General features: G+C 39.1%; 2 protein-coding genes across 2 annotated transcripts; both read left to right on the top strand.

The window, feature by feature from the left end:
* Positions 1–854: 854 nt before the first annotated feature.
* On the top strand, positions 855–11,728 carry LOC117992972 (ecto-NOX disulfide-thiol exchanger 2-like). Its single transcript, XM_034980710.2, has 10 exons — positions 855–1,393; positions 1,600–1,848; positions 3,348–3,590; positions 4,349–4,623; positions 5,055–5,198; positions 5,862–6,045; positions 8,182–8,288; positions 10,741–10,845; positions 11,045–11,179; positions 11,279–11,728. The coding sequence occupies exons 1-10, from the start codon at positions 1,087–1,089 to the stop codon at positions 11,642–11,644; spliced, it is 2,115 nt and encodes a 704-aa protein (XP_034836601.2). The 5' UTR covers positions 855–1,086; the 3' UTR covers positions 11,645–11,728.
* A 458-nt stretch (positions 11,729–12,186) lies between these two features.
* LOC117992974 (cathepsin O-like) lies at positions 12,187–24,430 on the top strand. The gene is made up of 6 exons (XM_034980714.2): positions 12,187–12,460; positions 13,951–14,306; positions 17,179–17,311; positions 19,378–19,571; positions 20,028–20,147; positions 20,899–24,430. The coding sequence occupies exons 1-6, from the start codon at positions 12,269–12,271 to the stop codon at positions 21,086–21,088; spliced, it is 1,185 nt and encodes a 394-aa protein (XP_034836605.1). The 5' UTR covers positions 12,187–12,268; the 3' UTR covers positions 21,089–24,430.
* The last annotated feature ends 350 nt before the right edge of the window (positions 24,431–24,780 follow it).

The raw sequence follows: 24,780 nt of genomic DNA, 5'->3' as shown, positions 1-24,780 counted from the left end.
AAGGTCAGATACAGAAGGAGACGTACTCAAGACAGCAAATATAGTGTGGAGCTACCTTACTATGAAGCCCTAACCACCAGTAGCTTAACCGATGGACTCAAGTTTTTAATATATCAAACGTTTCATAACACTGTTAAAACTCCTCTTTTCGTGAGGAAATCTGCATCAGTTTTTAGCATAGACACGAAGGCGACGAAGACTAATAATTAGTCTTTGCTTTAAATAATAATTTATAAGTTGATTACTTACGAGTTTTACCGTATCTCGGCACACAACAAAATAACCTCTCTCACAAGCAGCTATAGTCCAAATCGTTAGGCAGATCAGTGTCCAGGGGTTTGCGCGTAAGTCCAGTGAGAAAAACGAAGCCGTCGGAGTCCAGGGAGCAAGCAAAATCGTAGAATTTATCATAAAAACACAAACAGAACACATTCACGGATCACAAAAGGAAACAAAATCACAGAACACAGACTAATAACATCTGAAGTTCACCGAAGAAATAATTCTCCGAAGTAGCGCCATCTACTGCAAAGTGACGAACTATTTTTCACGAAGAAAAAAGATTTGTATGGGCTGTTAGGACACTGACCGACACCGATCCGATTGGATCCGATCACCAACCAGAAATAAAAACCACAGACCAATAACATATGATAAAAACCAGCATAGACCCATAGAGCAGTAATGAACCATAGAGTAAAGTAATACACAGAGTAGTACCACAGTAGTACATAGTAGAGCATAGAGCAGAGAGCTACTTGTTTGGTTATATTGGCAGTACTGTCTTTAAGTCAGTGCTTGTCACAGAGTACTTTTTGGTGCTTGTCTTTTATTTGTCGGTGGTGCTTGTGTTAACATAATTTTTGTGATAAAGGCAGTTAAATCGGTGAATAGTGAATTGAAATCTATTATATTGATTTGAATTTTGAACATTCCTTTTGTTGAAAACAGAAAGGCTGAGACATATTATATTCAAGCAAACGTGAAATAGGTTAGTAGTTATTACGTAGAGCTTCGGCAGTCGACTTTGGCACAGTCGGCCATTTTGTTGACTTGTAACGTGGCTGTTGTATAAAACTTCTAATAATGAATAATTGGGGTAACGATGCGTACAACATGGGGATGCAAATGAATCCAATGATGGGTATGATGATGGATAACATGAATGTCCCGCCAATGAATCCACCACCGCCTGTACCTTTACCTCTAATCGGGCCCGTGATCCCTGATGTCATGCAAGTTGAAGCACAGGACCTCACCAACGAGGAGTCTCAGGAGAATCAAACGAGTGACGTAACAGGTTCGCAGAATCAACGACGGCGTTCCCGAGAAAGAGCTAACTATAACAACCGACGGGATAATCGTGATAAGGACCAAGCTAAAAATACAACAGGTATGCACAATTCTTATTGTTCTTATCCCATGCTGTGTGGGGTCAGCCCAACATGTCTTCTTCCACTCACTGATGTTATACGCATCGGTCGCATTATCCACCCCTTGTCATTTTAATTTAATGTCATTGTTCTATGTTCTTTTTTCAATGTTCAAATACAGCACTAGAAATCAAAAAGTACTAATGTATTTATCTGTATTTTGTAGATCGTGGACGCAGCCACCGCTCAAGGTCTCGAGAGCGTCACGACCGGCCGAGCAGGTTCAGTGACAGACATGACCGAAATGACAAAAACAGGAATGACAGGGGCAGAAATGAGCGTAAGTCCAAATGGGACAGCAATCCGAATGAGAAAGGCTTACTGCCCATACCATCTATGCCCGCCATGTCAGTGCAAGGGCAGGGGCTACCAATGGGCAGTATGAACCAGAACATGAATATGGGAATGATGTCAGGTACACCCTTCTAATATTTAGTTGGTAGTGGTGCATGTATATGGCAAATATTTTGTCTAAGCAATAGAAAACTTGTCGACAATTTTGGAGCACACATCAATTGCACATATTTTCTGAAAAACATTCACAATCAAGTAAAATTGGGATAGTATGGACTAATTGATATCATATGGCTGATTATGGTAATAGAACCAGCTGATGCCTTAGACTTAGTCTGCATGGAAGTTTTCAAAAAAATTTTTGTTGTCTGTCTGTCAAGAAACCTACAGGGTACTTCCCGTTGACCTAGAATCATGAAATTTGGCAGGTAGGTAGATCTTATAGCTGACATTTGGGGAAAAATCTGAAAACCGCGAATTTAGGGTTAGATCACACAAAAAAAATTAAATTGTGGTCATGAACTAATAATTAGTATTTTCAACTTTCGAAGTGAGTGACTATATCAAGTGGGGTATCATATGAAAGGTCTTCACCTGTACATTCTAATACAGATTTTTATTTATTTTTATGCATCATGCATGCAGTTTTGAATTATCGTGCAAAATGTCGAAAATGTACGACTGTAGTACGGAACCCTCATTGCGCGAGCCTGACTCGCACTTGGCCGGCGGCGGTTGGCGGTTTTATTTAGGCTGATGTACATCAGCCAAAAGTAATGTACATTAATTTTGGGTTCATACTGTATGTACTCCTAAGCACTCAATCGGCCTTTACACTACTATCTCAAAAAACTAATAGGAGTTTTGTTTAATGGAAAGGGGTCACAACCCTCAATAATGAGAAGTATTGTGTCGAGAGAGAAAGAGGTTAAAGCACATACAACATAATATGGGTGTAACCAGAACGCTAGCAAAAACTTGCGTTATTGTTATACTATCTGAACACAATCCAATACCAATAACCATTTGCCTCATTTTGTAGTTTTAGTGATTTAGTATTTCTCAAACCCGCAGTGTATATAGTGCAAAACTCGGGTCAATGCCTCACCTACGACGCGGCATTGACTCCGAGTGGCCTACTTACGCAACGTTCGTTCACGATGTGGTGGTTGCCACAATTGCAACTAGATGGCGCTATTCAATCGATAACATTTCATGATGTAATCCCGAACAAATGTACCGCCGACAGTACTGGTACTAACGGAGTTTTCTGCAATCTGCACTATATTAAGAAGTTTCAAGATACAACCCGGCCCAGCTGGCGCTAACGAGCACAACCAACCGCTTGGTGGGAGATCTTCTTTTGGTACGGTCGAGCCTGCACGTCGCCCAGTATATCGTGAACTTTTATAAACAGGATTTTTTAAAATTTTTTTTTTGTGTTTTTTGTGGTATCATATCAGTAATCATCAGTACTATCACCTCTCTTCGTTTTTGCTAGCGTTCTGGTTACACCTATATGTATAAAGTAGATTGATCAACCTATCAACATCTGATCAACATGATCATGTTAAAATTTCTAGGAGCAAAAGTATTTACAAAACAATTTCCTTGTTCCAGGCATGATGCAATATCCCGGAAACAATATGATGAACAACAACATGATGATGAACAACATGATACCCAGCACCACCATGGATGGGGGGCAACAGATGATGATGTCCAACATGAACATGATGCCCAACATGATGTCCAATATGATGGACCAGAATATGATGATGATGAATCAGGGCATGATGCAGCCGCTGATGCCTAACCACCCTGTGTTCATGAACTCTGGGGCTTTGCTGCCACCTCTCCCAGGTAAATCTTCTTTTCTTAACCCATACCCTCTTGACTTCAGTAGGTACCAGGGTAGATACTGGACTGGTGTGTTTTTGCCACCTATACCAGTTGTCTTTACTGGCACCAGTGAGGTGATTCGCTAACTCAGTGTCTAACACTGAATGATAGCCACCAAGCTTTTTGGTACAAATAAAAACCGGCCAAGTGCGAGTCAGGGTCGCGCGACGAGGGTTCCATACTACAGTCGTATTTTTTCGACATTTTGCACGATTATTCAAAAGCTATGATGCATAAAAATAAATAAAATGTTTTAGAATGCACAGGTAAAGACCTTTCATAATATGATACCCCACTTGATATAGTCTTTCTTCGAAAATTTAAAATGCTAATTATTAGTTCATGACCACAATTTAATTTTTTGTGTGTGATGTAACCACAAATTCACGGTTTTCAGATTTTTCCCCGAATGTCTGCTATAAGACCTACCTACCTGCCAAATTTCATGACTATAGGTCAACGGGAAGTACCCTGTAGGTTTCTTGACAGACCGACAGACAGACAACAAAGTGATCTAATAAGAGTTCCATTTTTCCTTTTGAGGTACGAAACCCTTAAAATAAAATAAATAATTCAATATAAGAGCTGTATAGTTATACCTTTACAGCTGTAAAAGCGGTAAAAAGGTGTAGCAACAAGAGTTATATAGAAATCTTGAAAAATATTTATCTGAAATTTCTGCCCCATTTTCCAATTTTTTTATTTAATCTTGTCATCAGGTACACAAACTCCACAAAGGCGTGACCGTCCCAAAGGTTGCCGCACAATATTCGTCGGAGGCCTACCGCCCAACATAACATCAGATGCCCTCAACGAAATGTTCCAACGCTATGGCAACATTCAAGATATCAAGTCACCCAAGAACGGAGTGTATTATGTTCGTTTTGAACGTCCGGAAAGTGTGGAAAGTTCGTTCTTTCTATCCGGATACAGATTCAAGTTTCATGACCAAACGGAGAATGAGGCTTCAACTATGTTCATTGACTTTGCTTTGGTGAGGTTTTGTATATTAGACTAGCTGATGCCCGCGACTTCGTCAGCGTGGATTTAGGTTTTTAAAAATCCCGTGGGAACCTTTTGTTTTCACTGATAAAAGTAGACTATGGCCTGGAGGTCTTTATGTATACCCATGCAAAAAATCACGTCGATCCTCTGTTGCGTCGTGATTGAAAGACAAACCAATAAACCAACAAACAAACATACTTTCGCATTTATTCCTAATTTTTTTTTTGATGACATCAGGTGAGTCGCATGGAGCCGCTAGATTCAGGTGGCGCCAGACCGTGGCGTGTGGAAGTCCCTACAAGAGACCTATGTCCAGCTGTGGACGTCTATCGGTTGACGATGATGATAATTGGCTTGTTTAGGTAGTTTAATAACAGCGCTTAGTTTAGGCTAGCGTTCAAATTTCACCCTGTATTTCAGAACCGTGACGATCAAATCGAGTATGAGAAGTCGCAACGCAAACGGGAGCCCACTCCTCCTCGTATAGAGCCTTTCACACCAAACAACTTGACGGCCATCTCTGAGAAAATCAAGAGTGAAACTGACTTTGCTGAGGCTGCTCCTGTAAGTATTATTTCTAATATTATTCTGGTGCCCTGGTATCGTTGGCGTCAACTAAAATTCCAATTATTTATTTTGAAAATAAGTCGTAGTATGTAAAAACCGGCCAAGTGCAATTCAGACTCACGCACTGTGGGTTCCGTACTACAATCGTTTTTTATCGACATTTTGCACGATAAATCAAAAACTATTATGCCTAAAAATAAATAAAAATCTATTTTAAAATGTCCCAAGTAAAGCCCCCTTCCATATGATATCCCACTGGGTATAGTAATCTTACTTTGAAAGTTGAAAATTGCAATATTTGTTCACGAACACATTTTAATTATTTTCTTGTGATGTAACCACAAATTCACGGTTTTTAGATTTTTCCCCACATGTCTGATATAAGACCTACCTACCTGCCAAATTTCATGATTCTAGGTCAACGGGAAGTACCCCATAGATTTCCTGACAGACAGACAACATAGTGATCCTATAAGGGTTCCGTTTTTCCTTTTGAGGTACGGAACCCTAATCAAATTAAATAATTGTCAAATATTGCCTTTTAGGTGTGCTAACTGGACACAGAAAAATTAAATTCTTCATCATCATGATCAACCCATCGCCGGCCCACTACTAAGTACGAGTCTCCTCTCAGAATTAAATTGTTTAATATCTTTTCAGACTCTAGCGGGCTGGTTAGAGCGTGGCGAGTGCAACAAGAAATTCGCCAACCAGTTCTACTCTCTGATCCAAGCCAGCAACAACCAGATACGGAGACTCTTCAACGAGAAGATGCAGCTTGACGAAGACTTCCAGAACATGAAGACCTCCATCAGAGACAAGTTCGCCCATGTCGTGACTCAATGTAAGTTTTAGATGTAACTTTGTTAGTGGAGCTATACTTTTGAATCTTAGGCATGAAGAATATCTATGGTAGACTGTATTGGTCTTTACAGTGGGACAAGGCTATCTTGGCGCGTGGTGAAAATCGGAACTAAAGTTGCCGTCAGGTGTCCCCATTGTTCTTATTTGAATATTCCAAGCCTTTGTTCACCAAAAGCGCCCCCCTGTCAATGTCATTCAAGTGCCAAGCGAGCCTTGTCGCACTGCAGACTGGTACTTCGCCATTTGATTGAGGCCTGCAGCACCACAGGAGTTTTTTCCATTTCTTAGTTTCCTTTTAGCTTCTTAGCACAACGCAAACTGGCAGGGTCGACACACGGTGTCTTTCTTCATAACGAACACGCGACAAATTCAAGCGTGCATCCTCCGTTTTTAGTTTTTTATACCAAGTTCAATGGAAAGCTGAATTAAAGCATCATCAGAACCTGCGCGACTACGACGTGGGAAGGTACGAGTGTGCAGGTTTCCTCACGATGTTTTCCTTCACCATTAAAGCAAGTTATTTTAAAACTACCTACCTACATTTGTTCATAATAGTTACACATACCTACCTAGAATATTAGACTAAGTATTAACTACAGAGGAATGTGCAGTGCTCAGACAAGCCGCCAAGCGCTTACGAGCACGAATAAACCAATATTGTAAGTGTTTTTTCTTTTTGTGTGGAAAAAAGTGATATTTGATTACTTAAAACGCACATAGCTGCGAAAAGATAGAGGTAAAATACTTGCAGTCCTGTGATCGTGATCAACGAAAAGATCAGGCGTGGATATGCTATAAGGTGGTACAACTTGCTTGTATGTGTGGTAAATGACTTCAAATTGGTCCAGTCTTCCATTCTACAGACAGTGCTGCAGCTGCTGTGAAACAACTATTTCATCTTCAGCGTACCGGAAGAGGAAGTCACTTTAACCAGCAGTTATTATTTACAGGTTTTTATTTAAAGACCAACGTTTGGTTGCAACATGTTTACAGGTAAGTAATGGTGCAACCATAGAGCAGAAACAAAGAGGAGTTGGCCTAAGCAACTGTGCACTGTGATTTTCAACTAGGTCCTGACGTCATCACTGTGGGCGGGGCCTTAGTTAGTATGCTGTCTGCGTTCGTCAGGTTCACATATATTGAGACTCGTATTATCGGTGTGTTTTCGCGTTTTTAAGAACAAAAGGATGAAGTGTTGTGTTTTATCGTGTCAAAGTTATTCAGACAGACGTTCTGATGCTATGAATGGTATCACATTTCATTTGTAAGTAATTTTATACGTAATTTCTACACTTATTGACATCTAGTGTGAGATAGCTGAACTATGTAGTGACATCAATATATCGATGTTAGGTCGCTAAGCGAGTAGTTTTGCTACTAACCCGCAGATGGAAAATTGAGAAGTGGGCGGCGTTCCACAACCCCTCACCCCGCAAAATGTCACTCGATATTTCATAGGGAAATCTTAATACAACATCTCCTCTTTGTTTCTGCTCTATGGGTGCAACCTAAGGTGGGGCGTGTTTGTATTGAAAGCCCTAATAATTTCCAAACGGATCTTAAGATGGCCGGCTTTTCACATTTTCTCTTAAAATGTTTATGGAATAGCAGAACTTGGCCTGTGTACAAAGCCCGCAAAAATCTTGCGAAAAAGCGGCGTAGTGGTAAACAATTGATGAAAACAGGAATCAAAAGCTGACTTATCAACCAATTAGGAGAACCCGTCATTCGCATTTTTTTTAATAAAAATAGCGAGCAAACGAGCAGGCGGGTCACCTGAGTTAATGATTACCGCCACCCATGAACATTTGCAGCACCAGAGGACGCCATTATTCAAGATATTTGGCAAGAACTGTATAAAATTGAAGATTTTTAATGTTTTTTCTTCGGTATAATATTATATCTAAATAGTTTAACCTGCTGGGCAACAGCTTCGGGTGATGCGATTATAGATCGAGCCAATGATGCAGAATGCGTTTTTTATACGTTTTGGTTGTCAATCGCATCGCCAAAAGCTGCCGAATATTGGAGAAAGTCGTGACCCCGTGGTAGAAGTTCTTCTAACAGCGTCTACATAGTATTGCTGCTAACAATCGAGTTTTTCCCTCCACAACAGTCGAGCAGGTAGCGAAAATTTTGTCCGCCGCGAAACATCAGCGAGTCTCCGACCACTTCACGAAGCAGCAGCGCCGGAACATCGAGATGTGGCTCAAAATGACCGAGGTACCGTATACATGGACAATGATGTTACCTACTTTATAGCTCTCAATCTATAGTCCGCGTCAGATTGAGATGGCGATCGGGGTACGAGGCGGGGGGACGCTCTGCACACCCGCACGTCACCCGTGCTCGCCCGCACCGGGTTAGCGCGTGGGCTGTGCGGGGCATTCTCATCCCGATTGCTATTTCGCCTGTTTAGAATGGCTTCTATATACTACACTGAAGGTGCAAAGTAAAGTCCACAAAACAACATTTTTTTTTGTGAAACCGTTCGTAAAAGCGTTTGAATGAAGTTGGATTTCAAAGATGTTTTTCTCTTATCCCCTTAAGGGTTTGTTTTAGAGTAAGCAATTATTTGATATCAGAAGGTAACATCATTGTCACTGGGGCAAAAAGATTTTATTATTGAAAGTAACAATGACCAATTATTGCTATTTTCAAAAATAATTACTGTTTATTACATTCGGTGTTGGGTTAGGTATTTTTATGAAACAAAGTATATTTAGTCTAACACCGAAGTGGTAAGTATATTAGAATAAATACAGCTTCAATTCAAGCCGTCTATGATCGAGATTTGAAACATCCGGCGACAAGGGACGACAATTTGGGACATCCGTTGCAACTAGATGATAAAAGACCGATCACTAAGGTACGTAACAACCTAAACTATATTGCGACGCAATGTGTCAACAACTTCGCTTGTGAAAGAGATGAAAGAAAAAGCAAATCCGAAAATGGAGTGTTAGAAGATGCAAACCTTTGAAGAAATCACAGGAGGAAAATCTTCGCGGCCTCTGCAGAAGAACGGGCACATATTACTCAGGCATAGATTTTAATCCCCAAAACAGCATAAACTATGATCCAAGCATGTTAAAATCTGCAGTATTAATAGTGCAGTTTCGTTGGATGAATCTCTCGGCCCAGCTAAGGTATGTCTAGCTTCGATGATGCAGTATGGAGTCCCCAAGAGAGCAAACATCAAGATAGGTGCGGGTGGCATTCTTCGACCAAGAACAACGATCACCTTCGAGTTGCGGCGCTAGCGTCGAAGATGCGACTTATCACCAATCGTCAAGGAACAACAGATACCGTCAAGTTTCGACGCAGGATGTATCAATGAAATTGCACTATTCGTATTGCCGATTTTTTTGTATGGACTTCAATTTTGAGTATGCTGATCTATCCTAATAATATTGCCTAAATAGAAACAAACAGTGGTCCAGTAAGTACAAATAGGGCTTCAAATAAGGATACGTGGTGAGATTCAATGAGGCTGCAACATGTAAAATGTGAGTAGTATTGCATGATAAGATAATTATTTGCTCCTGGGTGCTGACGCAGCGGATATGTGACGGAATTGGTCGTCGTTAAGGTAACTAGGAGTACAACAATCTGTTAAAATGGTTTCCGTTAGCAAATTCTAAAAGTTAGTTAATCAATGCAAACGTAATTCCACTGTGCTGACTAATGTTCTTACATTATTGGCTCAAAGATACTTTTAGCACGTTTTTACTAACAATTCAGCAGTTTGTTAGTAAAAACTGACGTTATGATCGATTAATATGTGGTACCAATGGTTTGATTTGTGTCCTCAAAAGTGGTGGGATGCTTAAGCAACAGCAGCAAGCCCAGCTGACATCATGAAAGCCTTCGCATCGCGCAGTCCAGCACAGTCTTCAACACTTCGAGCCTCATGCAATTTCAGAAGATTTTAGTACGCTTCGTGGAGTATTTATGCAGCAGACGGAAAAGAGCGTTCGCCATTTTGAGGACACAAATTTCTTATGGATTCGGTATTTACTATTTACTGTTATAACCAAACTTTTTGGCCGCTCTGAAGGTGAAAGTTGAGTGTGGTACGTGAATGCAGAAACGCAGGGTGTGTAGAAGTGCTCTTCGTTCTTCGAAAATCGTCGTGTTAGAAAACGCAGCGACGACGACCAACTAAAGGCGGATACATACTTTTGAACCGTGACTCGTGTTAAGTCAAATCGTTCTTTCTATGCCTTAAAATCACTCTAAAATACCCGTTGTTACGAGCGCAACGTTCCGTTTCAAAAGTATGTTTTCGCCTTATTTCAACCGGTCATAAAGTTTGGTGCGAACTTTTCAACTGTTTTCGTTCATCAATAAAATTGTTTTAAGATTTTACATATTATATTTTAACAGATTGTTTCAATTTATTTGTTTCGGCTACTGTAGTTTTAAGTGTCCAAGTCCTATAGATTAAAAATTTGATCTTTTCCTGTATAAGACAATTTGTTTGTCTACCCGCAAATTTAAATGTTCGTAAACATTACGAAGAAAGATTAATTTTTGATAACATCTTCTCGGAAAAGGCTTTGAAAAATATTGAGGTCAAGATACAGATCAGCACAAATTCAAAAGTTTTAGTTTTCGAGAGAAGCTCAATTGAAAATGTTTTTATGAGTACTACAATAACATTGTATTTCAGGAGGTGGATAACATAAAAGAAGAATTTAATGCCATTTTCGATGAAGACGAAGTTGAAAAACCAAACAAGAATTCCGTATCTCTTGAGAAATATGAGGAATTAAAGGTAAATATTATGTATATTTTAATACTAGTTTTTTTGAATGTTTTATTTATGGAAAAGCTATCCACTCTAGTCAACTACGTTTTACTGAAAACTGTATCTATTTATAAAAGGGACCAATGTGTTGTCGCTAAGTCGTGCGTTAGAAAAATCAAGATGCTTTAGTTGAAGCTTCATATAAAATCATTATTTATTATTACAGAAAGAAAACGAGAGCCTAACCTATGAGTTGGAAGGGTACAAGAACGAAGCATATCTCGCCAAAGACGAAGCGGAGAGAAAGTTCGAGAAGTTCAAGGCGCATTACATCGCTCAACAGGCATTGCAACAAAAATCGGTAAAGGCCCTTATTTTACCACTTTTGTGGAAAATCAGTTTTTTTTTAAAGTTTGGTCCTTCGAGCCGGATACATAACTTAATTCATTTTATATTACAGGTATTCCCACCATTGCCGCAACAAAAGATAGAGCCTCCTCTACCACCATCAAGCGCAAAACCATTACCACCACCACCAACCCCAGATGACGATAAAGTCATGATTTCTGGACCTTCAGTGCCACCTACCGAAGCCAAACTTATATCAATCCTGACATCATTCCTCATGGTTCATCCATTAGGAGCATCCTTAGACTACTTGGTGTCATATGTTAGGTCTATGGCTCCAAATGTGACTCAAGCGACTGTGCTGTCCACTTTGCAGAAGTATGGAGACATTTTCAACTGTGAGACAACGGGTGTTGGGGCGTGCATTGAGCATAGATGGTACTTTGTGACGTTTGACATAATTAAGAGAGAAAAGTAACTTGCGAAATTTAGTTTTACTGTCTGTGTGTGTAATAATTATGATGTTATTGGAATAAAATAAATAGTTGATAAGGTGACAAAAGTTTTATTTTCCAAAATCCCCAAGTAACTTAATTTTACAGCCTGAGAGAATGGCTAATTTTGTTGTACAATCTCTACAAATTGACAGGTTTTGAAACTTATTTTAATTTATAACCTCTTTATAACTCAAAGCCATCGACATAGGAATACACCACGAAGTAGTACTTAGAAATTCTCTGCTCAAACCTCGTGACTTTAGGTAGCAATCTTAAGCTTTGACTTTTTTGTGGAGTAGCCATAGCCATTGTGCCATTGATGTAATAAGTCCAAATTATATAGATATATCAAGAAAAAAAAGATGTAGATGTTTAAAAAAAACGTCAAATATAAAGGTAAGAAAAGTACAGGTCGGTCCCAATTTAGGTAGTAGTAATGATTTCTGTTTCAGAACGATTTACTGCGCGTCAAAGTCAATGGCTATTGTGTCAGTGTCAATTTTCTGTCCGAGGCGACGCCTCACGCCTGTCACTGTCAAAAAGTTTCCGATAGAGCGATGCTAGGTCGTGTTTTTTGTTGGAGAAAACTTTAAAAATCTTTTAAAATGAACAAGTGGTGGAATTGGATTTTAATTTTAGCTTTAGTGTGTTTAATGTTTGTGGCTATTCCGCTCACATACCCAGGAACCAGGACTAAGGAGCAATTGCGGCCTATGTTTGATGAATATATCGAAAAGTTTAACAAATCTTATAAAAATAATCCCTCGGAATATGAAACGAGATTAGAACATTTTGTGGTAAGTAAATTATATCTAAGTGGTTATAAAATTGTAAAGCTCATTAACTTACTAATTTAACCTTAGTTGTCGAAATAAATTGTTTAACAAATCGAAATAATATTTTTTTTCTCATGATAAAGTGAGGTTCATTAACTTCATGAAACTTTGTCTGTGCTTTGCGTAATTTATTCATAATCATATTAAGTAAACAAGTTTTTCTATTTTTAGAAGTTAGATGATTGTGCAGTTAGGTTTCTTTAAAGTTTTAAGCTCTAAGCTAAAATTGATTCTACACAACCTACTTAACTAAGTAGGTAGGTACTTATAATTAAGTAAATGATTGCAATTTCTTCTATTGTGGCCTTCCTTTATAAATCTCACCTGGTGATCAATACAGATACAGTTTAAGACATAACTATACAGTGGACAAAGTCTTTTTCACAGACAGAGTTAGATATGTCACTATTAAAACTAGTGTAACTTGTAACTAGTAAAACCTTAGCAAAGCCAACAGTCAGTCTTTAGATCTCTCATCTCGGCATAAGATAAAAGTGTGCCAACATGGAAGCGGTATGGTAGTTTTATTATACCCATACCCCTAATCAGTTTCTACTCAACATTGTACTGGAATGCTGAATCACATAACAGAATAGCTTTGCTAACATTTTTTTTTAAATTAAATTTTATACTTTACTACACTATGAAGTTAGATAAGGCACAAGAAGCAGCATGCGGGTATTGCAAAGTTACATATTTTTTACTATGTATACAAGCTACTATGTATAATAAGCTGTGATAGCCTAGTGGTTAGGACGTCCGCCTTCTAAACGCAGGTCGGGGGTTCAATCCCGGGCACGCACCTCTAACTTTTCGGAGTTATGTGCGTTTTAAGTAATTAAATATCACTTGCTTTAACGGTGAAGGGAAACATCGTGAGGAAACCTGCATGCCTATGAGTTCTCCATAATGTTTTCAAAGGTGTGTGAAGTCTACCAATCCGCACATGGCCAGTGTGGTAGACTAAGGCCAAAACCCTTCTCACTCTGAGAGGAGACCCGTGCTCTGTAGTGATCCGGCGATAGGTTGATCATGATGATGATACAAGCTACATGTAACATTATGGTCTAATAGAATTTCATAGAACTTTTTGTTTCATATAATAAATAAAAATAAATAAATAAAATAGCCTTTATTCTCTGATACAATAGTTATACATCTTGTATTACTAACTAACCTTATTACTAATTTCTTATTTCCTATTATTCAATTATCCTATCCTACATAATTTATTCTAAAAAATTGGTAACACCAGCAATTTACAGTTCAGGTACTCTTTGGACATAGGCCTCCTCTAGACTTCTCCATTTTTCCCTATCTAACGCCAATCCCCGCCAACCCTTTGGCAGGTCATCCTCCCATCTCCTCTGTGGCCGTCCTCTCGCTCTCTTCCCATCTCTGGGGTACCAGTATGTGACCTCTATGTGACAAACAAAATTTGTTTCATATAGGCGTCAGTAAATGAAATAGACAGACTGAACAGCCTGGCCAGGGGTCCACAGTCCCACCGAGCCAAATTTGGCCTCACAAAACTCTCCGACATGTCCAAAACAGAATTCGTAGACATACACCTATCTGATGAGAAACCTCATCATCGTTTACGTGTGAAAAAAAGTTGGAGCAAGGGAAGAGGGCTAAATGTTGATGGGAAGAAGAATAACGACAAACCAACATTGGATGATATGTCAATAGTTGAAGATGATGATGACGAAGATTACAATGATATGGAAGTGAAAAGTTCTCATCACAATATCTACATAATTCTCAATAGGAAGAGGAGAGCAGCTCTGCCTTTGAAGGTGGATTGGTGAGTTACTCTTTTAGTTTTTTTAGGGTTCCGTACCTCAAAAAGAAAAACGGAACCCTTATAGGATCACTTTGTTGACAGATAGACCCGTCCGTCCGTCCGTCCGTCCGTCCGTCCGTCCGTCCGTCCGTCCGTCCGTCCGTCCGTCCGTCCGTCCGTCCGTCCGTCTGTCCGTCTGTCTGTCTGTCTGTGATAGAGATAGAGAGATAGCGAGCTAACGAGCAGGCGGGTCACCTGATGTTAAGTGATTGCCGCCGCCCATAAACATTTTCAGCACCAGAGGAACCGCGAATATTCCTTGAAGTACGAGGATGGTTCTTACGGAGAGAAAAATCGCCTGAAAATAATCGACTGTTAGGCGGTAGGTACGCTTGATAGCATTTTAATCTATCATTAATGATTAAACAATTTGATTCATTAAAATAGCTAGTTAGTGTGAATTACATTGATTATTGTGCATTCCTTTATTAGTAACACTAAACATTCAAGTTAGTCTGTGAATACTAATGAGGGGGAGGTGAGGGGGGAGGGGGGCTCGAAGATGTCTTTAAGGTCATATAAGCATCCGCTAAGAAAGGATTTTTGAAAATTTAACCGCTATGTGTGGGGTGCGAAATAGGGGTTTGAAATTTGTTTAGTCCACGCGGATGAAGTCGCGAGCATAAGCTAGTTACAAATAAAAGATTTCTTGTATGTATTAAAGTCATTGTACTTATCAACTGTGAACTGTTCAAAGAGATGTTTATGTTTTTTATTCTTTATTGCACCCAACATAAAGCTAACATATTAAAAAAACAGATAAAGATATTCTGTTTTGTATAATACGTTACGTATACTTATAGGTATAATATTATGTAGAGATTTTTTATCTCAAGTTTCAGTAATAAATAATGAACTTACCTATTGCGTTGCGGTTTAACTATTATTAGTCTTTATCCTTAAAATCGTATGTAAAGGATCAGGTATCCGACTGTCATGACTGTGTTGCCTCTGGTCTGTGTTTTACAAGATATATTTCTGAGAATGTGCTAAGGAACTATTGGCACCTTAGGAGTTAGGACCCCAACGCCTGTCGGTTTTTCGAAGGCCTAGTTATGAGTTGTGATCCTGATTCATTATAAAACCGGTTAAGCTGCTGAAGTAGGATAGCTCAATCCATCATTAATTGTCTAAAGTTTCTAAACTGTTAAAATTTAAGATTTTGCATGTAGGTCTTCTTTATAGCAGAGACCTCTTAAGGTTTTATATTCCGGAGAGTGTGCCGAAGAACTTTTTAACCTGGTTCCTCCTTCATCCTTCTAATATCGTACCGCAAGGCATCGCCAAGGTTTGCACCCGTACGTATTCGAAATTCCACGCATACGTACGGAGCGATTTGCCTCCTCGTTTCTAATTCGAACCGCTAAGATTTGGAACACCCTTCCAGCATCAGTTTCCCCCTCCAATTATAATATGGGTACCTTTAAGTCAAGAGTGAATAGGCATCAGAAGATGCCTAGAAAGGCAAGCGCGCTCCATCTTAGGCTGCATCATCACTTGCCACCAGGTCTGATTGCAGCCAAGCGCTAATCTACAAATAAATTTAAAGAAAAGATCAGTGCATACAGGCATTTCGTGTTCTCCGAGGTAGGAGGCGAAATACCACCAAATTCTTAACTCAGGGTAAGTACTGACAAATTCTAGATGGATAACTCAATAGTTACCTACAATACCTCAATAGTTAGTTTGGGGCGACCCGGGAATCGTACCTAGGACTCGTCATCCGCAGTCGAACATGCTAACCACTAGATCAACGAGGTAGTTAAACGAGGCACGTGCTCATTTAATGTCTATGCAAATTGCAATAGGTATGCTAATAGTCCTAATCATTTAATTATTTTCCGCAAAAAATTAAAACTGACATAAAGGAAGAATTTTTTGCGAATTACAATATTATGCAGGTGAATCAGGAAGTTGGGTTATATTCAGCATAAATTACAATCAACATATCGATCAATTAATTACAAAAATCTTGAAGGTTAAACTGGCGGCCATTTAGAAATTTTTTTTTTAAATAAAAATGGATAGTAATTACCGGCTCCCATGACCATTTACAGTACCAGAGGAACGACCAATGCGTTGCCGGCCTTTCAGGAATTTGTTAGTCCGCCCCTTGAATAACCCCATGTTGTAATCTAATGGGAACACCGCCGAGAATTGATTCCACAGTTTGCATGTGCGTGGAAAAAAGGATCTGGCACAGCGAATTAAGAATTTTAATCTATGAAAAATAATTATTATTGGCAAAATTAGTGGTTGAACTTGTCCAAACTTTTATATTTATAGAAAGCGAAGGTCTTGAAGGTTTTGCGAACATTATACAAGGCAGTCTGTGGATATGAATACCCAGTGTGGGCAGTGGCGTGCACAGTGTTCGAAGCCAGGGTAGGCATTAGTTAGGTAGGAACCTGTTTACATGCAGGTCATAATGAAAAATATGCATTGAGCTATTACAACTGGGGTAAGCAGTGCATTTATGCCTCTATGACCTGCACGCCACTGAGTGTGGGGTAATATGAGCTTGTATAAGATCGTATATTGTTCAAGATCATGTTACACAGTGCAATTGAATGATATGCGCTGTTGTAATTATTAGGCCACACGTCCTTTTTAGGGTTCCGTACCCGAAGGGTGCCAACGGGACCCTTTTTAGGGTTCCGAACCTCAAAAGGAAAAACGGAACCCTTATAGGATCACTTTGTTGTCTGTCTGTCTGTCTTGAAATGGCCGCCGAACAGAACAGCTATTATATGTATACTAATAGTTAATGTCCCATCGAAAGTAGATTTCTGGCCGAAGCCGAAAATGATTTTTTTTTGTATGTTGTTACCAGGAGAGAAAAAGGCGTGATAGGTCCAGTGCGGGACCAGGGGCTTTGCGGTGCTTGCTGGGCTTTCAGCACCATAGGAGTCATGGAGGCCATGGCGGCCATCAACACTGGCAAACTCAGCAGTCTTAGCGTCCAGGTACGACTAAAGACAATTCCTTTTTAGGGTTCCGTACGACCGGTTCCATTCCGAACTTAACCCTTATAGGATCACTCGTGTATCTGTCTGTCTGTCCGTCTATCACAGCCAATTTGTTCCGAATCTACTGGACTGATTAAGTTGAACACATATTATCAATTTCTAGAACGAAAACCGGATTTGTCACTTAAAAAAATGCATCTGTGACATATCAAATGAAAGCCAATATATAATTTTATCTTATATATATAAAAAAAATTAAAGAATCGACTGTTAGGCGGTGTGAAGTTCGCCGGGGCAGCTATTTTTTAATAATTTTAAAGAAGTGGTCCAAAAATGTTTTCTTAATTTGAATGTAATTAACCAGAATGATTTCAATACATTATTTGGATAGAGATTGAGAGACGGGTCTTGACATACAGACAAACACCGCAGTGATCCTATATGGGTTCCTTTTTCTTTGGAGATACGAGACCCTAAAAATCTTCTGAAGAGGCCGCTCTGAGAACCAAGGTTCTCATTTTTTTGGTCCATTCATTGTCCTTTGGTTAAAAACCTCTCGATAATCGAAAACTCGATAATCTACAACATAAAAGGAAAAGCTGACTGACTTACTGATCTATCACTGCACAGCTCAAATCACTGGACTGATCGAACTGGGAAATGCAGATAGCTATTATGACGTAGGCATCAGCTAAGAAAGGATTTTTGAAGATTCAAACCCCTAAGGGGGTGAAATAAGGGTTTGAAATTTGTTTACTCCGCGCGGACAAAGTCGCCGGCATAAGCTAATCTAAAACATAGGAAACTGACTGACTGACTTTTCTATCACTGCACAGCTCAAACTACTGGACGGATCGGGCTGAAGTTAGGCATTAGCTATTATTCAACGCTTTAGGCGCCTTAGGGGGTAGAATAGGGGTTTGTTTGTGTAGTTCAGGCAGATGAAGTCGCGGGCATAAGCTAGTCATTGCAGAAGGCCTGAGGATTTCAAAAATAGTTTTCAGAGCTTGCCCACAATCAAAGGAGAAATAAATATCAATGCTTAGAAACACAAGGCCAGGCTTGAAGTCCATGCAAATAGTCTGGCAGTGTCACTTACCACATGCAGCAGAGTCAATAGGCTGAAAAGAGCCACAATAGAAGAACTGTCTTGTGCACAGTAAGGCCAGCGAACGCATTATGAGAAGAGTTTCTCGATGGAGTGACCTTCTACCAACCCTGAATGCACTCATAACATTCTGATAAAAGTCCATTCAATGACTGATTGCAGATAGCTTTGAAATAACAAAAAAAAACAAAGTTTTCATATCGCGCCACGGCATTGCAAAAAGACCGGTACATTATGTGTACTTGAAGACAGGTTTTGTGAGTTTTTTTTTCGTGAATTTAAATGGACCCGTTATTTTGCGCGAGTCGTTCAAATGACCTTTTTAATGCATTGAGATGATTTTATTTAGTCCCCAAACATAGCTTAATTAAATCCTAGGTAATTAAAAATAGTTGGAAAAATGATCAAATCTGTTTCTATCCATCCGTTTAACAGATTTTGACGAAATTTGGTACAGAGATACCTTGCATTCTGGAGGCAGGTCACATATTATGCTATTTTTATTCTGGGAAATCAAAGAGTTTCCACGGAAATTTTACACAACCTAAAACTAATTTATTTGTAAAATTCAACAATTGACAATATCAAAAAGTATATATATATAGTACGCGACAGGACGAGATGGCAATCGAGGTATGAGACGGGGACGCCCAGCACACCCCCACGTCACCCGCGCTCGCCCGCACCAGGTCAGCGCGGGGGCTGTGTGGGTGTGCGGGGTGTTCCCTCCCCGATTGCCATCTTGACCTGGCGCGTACAGTGTTCTAAGGCTGAGATCTATACTTTGACTTTGCTCAGACTTAAGACATTGTTAGAACGAGACAGCGTTATATTGCTGGCATACATCTATCTCGTTTTAACTGAAACTTAAGTCTGAGCAAAGTCAAAGTGCGCTCTATAGATGTCAGCCTTAGAATAAGAACTAGCCCATTTTGAATGAAAAACTTAATTCCAGGAGGCGATAGACTGCGCAGGCTTGGGTAACGTGGGATGCGCGGGTGGTGATATCTGTCTGCTACTCGACTGGCTCCTGCTAACAGATACAGCCGTCCAAGTGGATACCGAGTACCCTGTCCGGCTGACCAACGGCGTGTGTGAGAAGAAGACCAACGCGACTGGCGTGCGCGTTCAGAAGTTCACTTGTGACGAGTAAGTTTTAGACCTTAAAACATGATTGATACGATTCATTTTCACATGTTTTATCTCGTGGGGTTTTAGTACTGTCGCACACTGAGCCATCTTGTGGTGGCTACCACTAGTTATCGTCATCACACAGCTGGACATAGATCTCTTGTAGGGACTTCCACACGCCACGGTCTTGCGCCGCCTGAATTCAGCAGTTCTATCTCTTCTAACTATCAGTTTTATGGTGGCTACTAGTTGTCGCCACCACGAGTTTCGGATGAGATTCATACATTTTGTATGGCATCACACAAACTGAGTGTTCGAGTGGCCTAGCTACCAGCTGTGGGAGTGGTCAACGCTCGCTACTTATGTAGCCGATATTTTATAGAAGCAGGCGTTATGGAAATCCATGATGTACACAGTACAAGGGACTAAAAGCTTAATTTGCTGTCAATTTTTCTTTCTTAATTTGTTTTGCAGTCTGGTGGACTCTGAAGACAAGATTATAGAGACGATAGCCACCCACGGGCCTGTGACTGTCGCTGTGAACGCTCTAACATGGCAGAATTATCTTGGCGGCGTCATACAGTACCATTGCAGGTAACAAACTTTTGTAGCTTAATAATTTTAAATACACATCAAAAATTGCGAACCGGCAGGAATCAAACCCGCGTCTCCTGGGACCTGATGAAATTTGTGATGTGTATGCTCACTCGGTACTGAAGCGACTGTTTATGCCATCTAGTAGCGACATCTTTTTGCAGTTACATTACAAATTTCGTCACTGGCAGTAAGCGGGCTGTGGCTTAGCGGTCAGAGCGTCGTCGGGCGCGATCACAGGCGACGCGGGTTCGATTCCTGCCGGTTCGCAATTTTTGATGTGTATTTAAAATTATTTACAAATTTCCTTGAAGTGTAGGTAAAACATTATAAAAATTATAAAATATAATTTTGTAGCTTTGAAGCCTCAATAGCTCAACCGGTAAAGGAGTGGACTGAAATGGACTGAAAACCGAAAGGTCGACGGTTCAAACCCCGCCCGTTGCACTATTGTCGTACCTACTCCTACCACAAGCCTGACGCTTAGTTGGAGAGGAAAGGGGAATATTAGTCATTTAATATGGCTAATATTCTTTAAAAAAAAAGCTTAGTTGTCAGTATATAGTCCACTGGTGGATATAGGTCTTTTTAGGTAATTCCACATGCCACGGTCTTGCGCCGCCTGAATCTTTCCTTTGATATTGTGTGTCCACCTAGTGTCTTCCTACGCTACGCTTTAAGGTGGAGATCACTGTTCTAGCACCTCGGGACCCTATGGGTTTTTCGAACTAATGATGATTTTTTTTTACAGCGGCGGCACCAAAGACCTCAACCACGCGGTACAGCTGGTAGGCTACGACTTAACAGCAGAAGTGCCGCACTACATCGCGAAGAACTCTTGGGGCAAGAACTTTGGTCTCGGAGGTTACATACAGCTGGCTGTAGGCAGCAACACCTGTGGTCTCGCCAACGAGGTCGCCTCTGTGGACATTAAACCTTAAGCTCTAGTTCCCTATAGATGCCGTCATCGGTCATATACCGTCAAATGACGTCACTGAAACATCTGTTTAAACAAGGTACAGTACGCGGCAGAAAATAATGTACATCGACCTTTAGAAAGAGGTAGCGGTTTTGTAGAGCACTGTCTCAAATGTCACATAGGTATGAGTGACAGAGACAACGCTTTACAAAGCCGAAATGTCATTCTAAAGGCTACATTATTTTCTGCCGCTTGAGACTCCTTAAATGCGTACCTACAAACAGGGTTGGTCTTGTTTTGAACAAATGTTTAAAATAAGTGTATAGAACATGTCAATAAATAAATGAATTTATTAAAATAACAGTTTGAAACAAAAATTGGCACCCATTCTGTTGTCTTTCTCTAAACTAAATTTAGAGTATCTGCATCTTTTTTTTAATATTGCTGAAAAAGGACAGAACATGAATTTTACATTTAAAGATTCTAAATTTTAGTGCATGCTACGAATTTAAACAATAGGCTCGCGACTAGCAGCTAAAGTCACGAGGTTTGACGACTCTAAATTAAATTTAAAACTGTCAAAGTGTCTGTCCTTTTCATATTACATTAGTAAGAAGAGGATGCAAATACTATAAATTTTAGGTGTGCTCAGAATCAGCACCAGTTTTTAGACTGTTTTTGTCCAACCCTGCTTACGAAACTAAGTTTAACATTCCAATCAGTCAAAGTAACCCATTATTAGAATATATTTATGTCGATGTAATGCTCTCTAAGTGGACCAAGTAGAAGTATAGTACCCGGCAAGAAATAATTGGGCCGATTCTCTTGTACACAATCTCTAAACTAAATTAACAGTTCTAAATCTAGTGCCATCCTTTTCCGCAAGCAACATTATGAAAGGGCAATAGATTTAGACGTGACATTTTAGTTTAGTTTAGAAATTGTGTACATCAGAATTAGCCACATTGTACATCGACCTTTAAAGTTCGGGCTTCGTAGAGCGTTGTTTCTGTCACTCATACCTATCTGACGTTTTGTCGATCTCAACGACAGAGACAACGCTCTACGAAACTGCTATCTCTTTCTATAGGTCGGTGTACAATAGTTCCTGCCAGGTACTTTAGTAGTTTTAAGATTAAGATGGCAACTTGATTGGCACAGCACCAATGCAGTGCTGCTATTGTTATTCTCCCAATGTATACTGCCCTTGAATCTTTTTTGCGGTTCAGTCTTTATAGTCTACTAGATGATGCCCGCGTTTGATAAAAAGTTACTGATTTGACTAGTTGTCAAATACCGTATTAGTTATTTGAGTTTGTTGTGGGCTCTTCTCAGACCTGGGCGCGTTTGGAACCCTCGTAGCATTAGTTTTAAGTTTGCGTAATAATTATCACCACTATATCTTACAAATCTAACACCATACCAGACCATCAATAAGAGTAATTTATTACCTATTTTGAATAAATCATTTGACTTTGACTTTGAGCAATAATTAACCAACTTCACGTAACCGCCCGCGCCATAAAGATTTACGGGCACTACAAACAAATTCATAATGCACCAAAAGATTGTTCCTGAAATGCATCGATTGATAAATCAATGCTAAAATTGTTCCGTCCTTCAAACAAAAAATATATAAATAGATCTAGAAAAAAAAAAATATGAATTTGTTTGTCGACTGAAATTTTAGAAATTTTACATTCATAGCGATTTTGCAATAAGAAAGATTTTGATATACTACAGCTGAAATTGATAGATAAATAATTAAATTGTATACCTACTCCTAAATAAATATGTAACTATTTTTTTTAATAAGTGCCTCGAATTTATCATTAAGCAATAAATACCTAGGAATCTTAAGATTTTTAAGTATAGTACGCGACAGGTCGAGATAGCAATCAAGGTATGAGGGGGGGGGGGGGTGCCCCGCACCCCACACGTCACCCCCACGTCATCCGTGCTATCCCGCACCGGGTTAGCGCAGGGGCTGTGCGGGTGTGTGGGGCACTCTTCACCCCGATTGCCATCTTGACTTGTCGCGTACTATAAGTGTGGTATAGGATATTGTGGAAAAATATTGAAATATAATATGTACAAAATGAGATCTCACTCGCTATTGTAACTTCGTGTCAACTATCATGTCAAAAATACGATTTTAGTCCTTATTTTAAAGGTGGACCGGACCGTACTTTTGATATTACAGTTGACACAATATAGAGTTAAAATGGCGAGTCAGTTCTCATTTTGTACGAACTATATCTTTTTTGTACAAAAAATCTTGCCATTACTAAAAAGTTTGCGGTTGTAAACAACCAGTATTTTTAATTTTATTTTAAAGTTAAATCCATGTTAAATCAGATTATTATCATGAAAATACTGTTATGTTTTGTTGTTATTAACTAGTTGTTTGTTGTAATATTTAGTGATTTACAAGATATTATATTTATAGGATTGCAATAACTATGTATAATGCGTAAAAATTACTTCTCACGCGCCATTTTAACTTTTTGTGTCAAATTTCATGTGAAAAGTACGATTTTAGTCCATAACGCAAAGGTGAACTGTATTTTGGTATGACAGTTGACCCATAGAGAGAAAATGGCGCGTGAGAAGTCATTTTGTACGGACTATAATATAGTATTTTTTTTAACTTAAAATCTATGCACCTGTGACATTACGGTGCCAGCTGGAAAAGTATAAAATATATTCAAAAATGTTTGAATAAGTTAATTCACATACAGTACGCGGCAGAAGCGAAAAAATTCTAAGCCTATGCGGCAGACAGTAATGTACATCCAGCCTTTAGAATGACATTTCGGCTTTGTAGATTGTTGTCTCTGTCACTCATACCTATATTATGACGTTTTGTCAGTCTCAACGACAGAGACATTGCTCTACAAATCTGCTATCTCCTTTTAAAGGTACATAATACTGTACATACTGTAATATGTTGGTGATTAATAAAGCAATAATATATATAATGTTAAGTATGTATAACTCAATTACTATCTATCCACCTGTGAGACGTTACGGTGCCAGCTGGAAAAGTATACAATTTATTCAAAAATGTAATATTTAAATAAGTTAATTTTACATAATATGTTGGTAATTAATAAAGCAATAATATGTATAATGTTAAGCAAGTATATATACTTGCGTTTGGTTATAAAATAAATTTTAATAGTAAGTTTTAGTGAATGTAAGTGTGTTTCTCTAAATACTCTCCTCTAGTAAAGTGCCATGGTATGTTTTGTGCTTTGGGAATCTCGATTTCATGTTTTTTAATGAAAATTAAGTTAGGCAGAAAAATTGGAAGATTAGAAGTGTACATTTTTTTAAACTCAAATAAACATTTATTATCCTATTCGATTGTTTTATTTGTATTAAGTATATTTGGTAATAAATTCGTCTTACTGCGATATAACCAAATGGTGTAGTACCGAGTACGAATGGAGTACGAGTATTACTTATTGTGGAAAGGACGGGTGACGCACCCACATTTCCACCTTTCGTACATTAGGTACCTATTCAGCAACTAAAGAGAGCTCTTATGGACTAAAACCCAGCGCGTGCCAGACCACGACACAGAATAAAGGTGTACCTAATAAATTTTACATCCAAGTATAAAGTCTATTTTTTTTATATTTTCTTCAGAATAGTATTAAAAATCACGTCATGCATTGCCAGACACTTAGTATCATGGCAACCCTCTGC

The sequence above is a fragment of the Maniola hyperantus genome, chromosome 22, assembly GCF_902806685.2.
Source record: "Maniola hyperantus chromosome 22, iAphHyp1.2, whole genome shotgun sequence".
NCBI classification, from domain to species: domain Eukaryota; kingdom Metazoa; phylum Arthropoda; class Insecta; order Lepidoptera; family Nymphalidae; genus Maniola; species Maniola hyperantus.
This window is presented reverse-complemented; position numbering and strand designations above follow the sequence as displayed.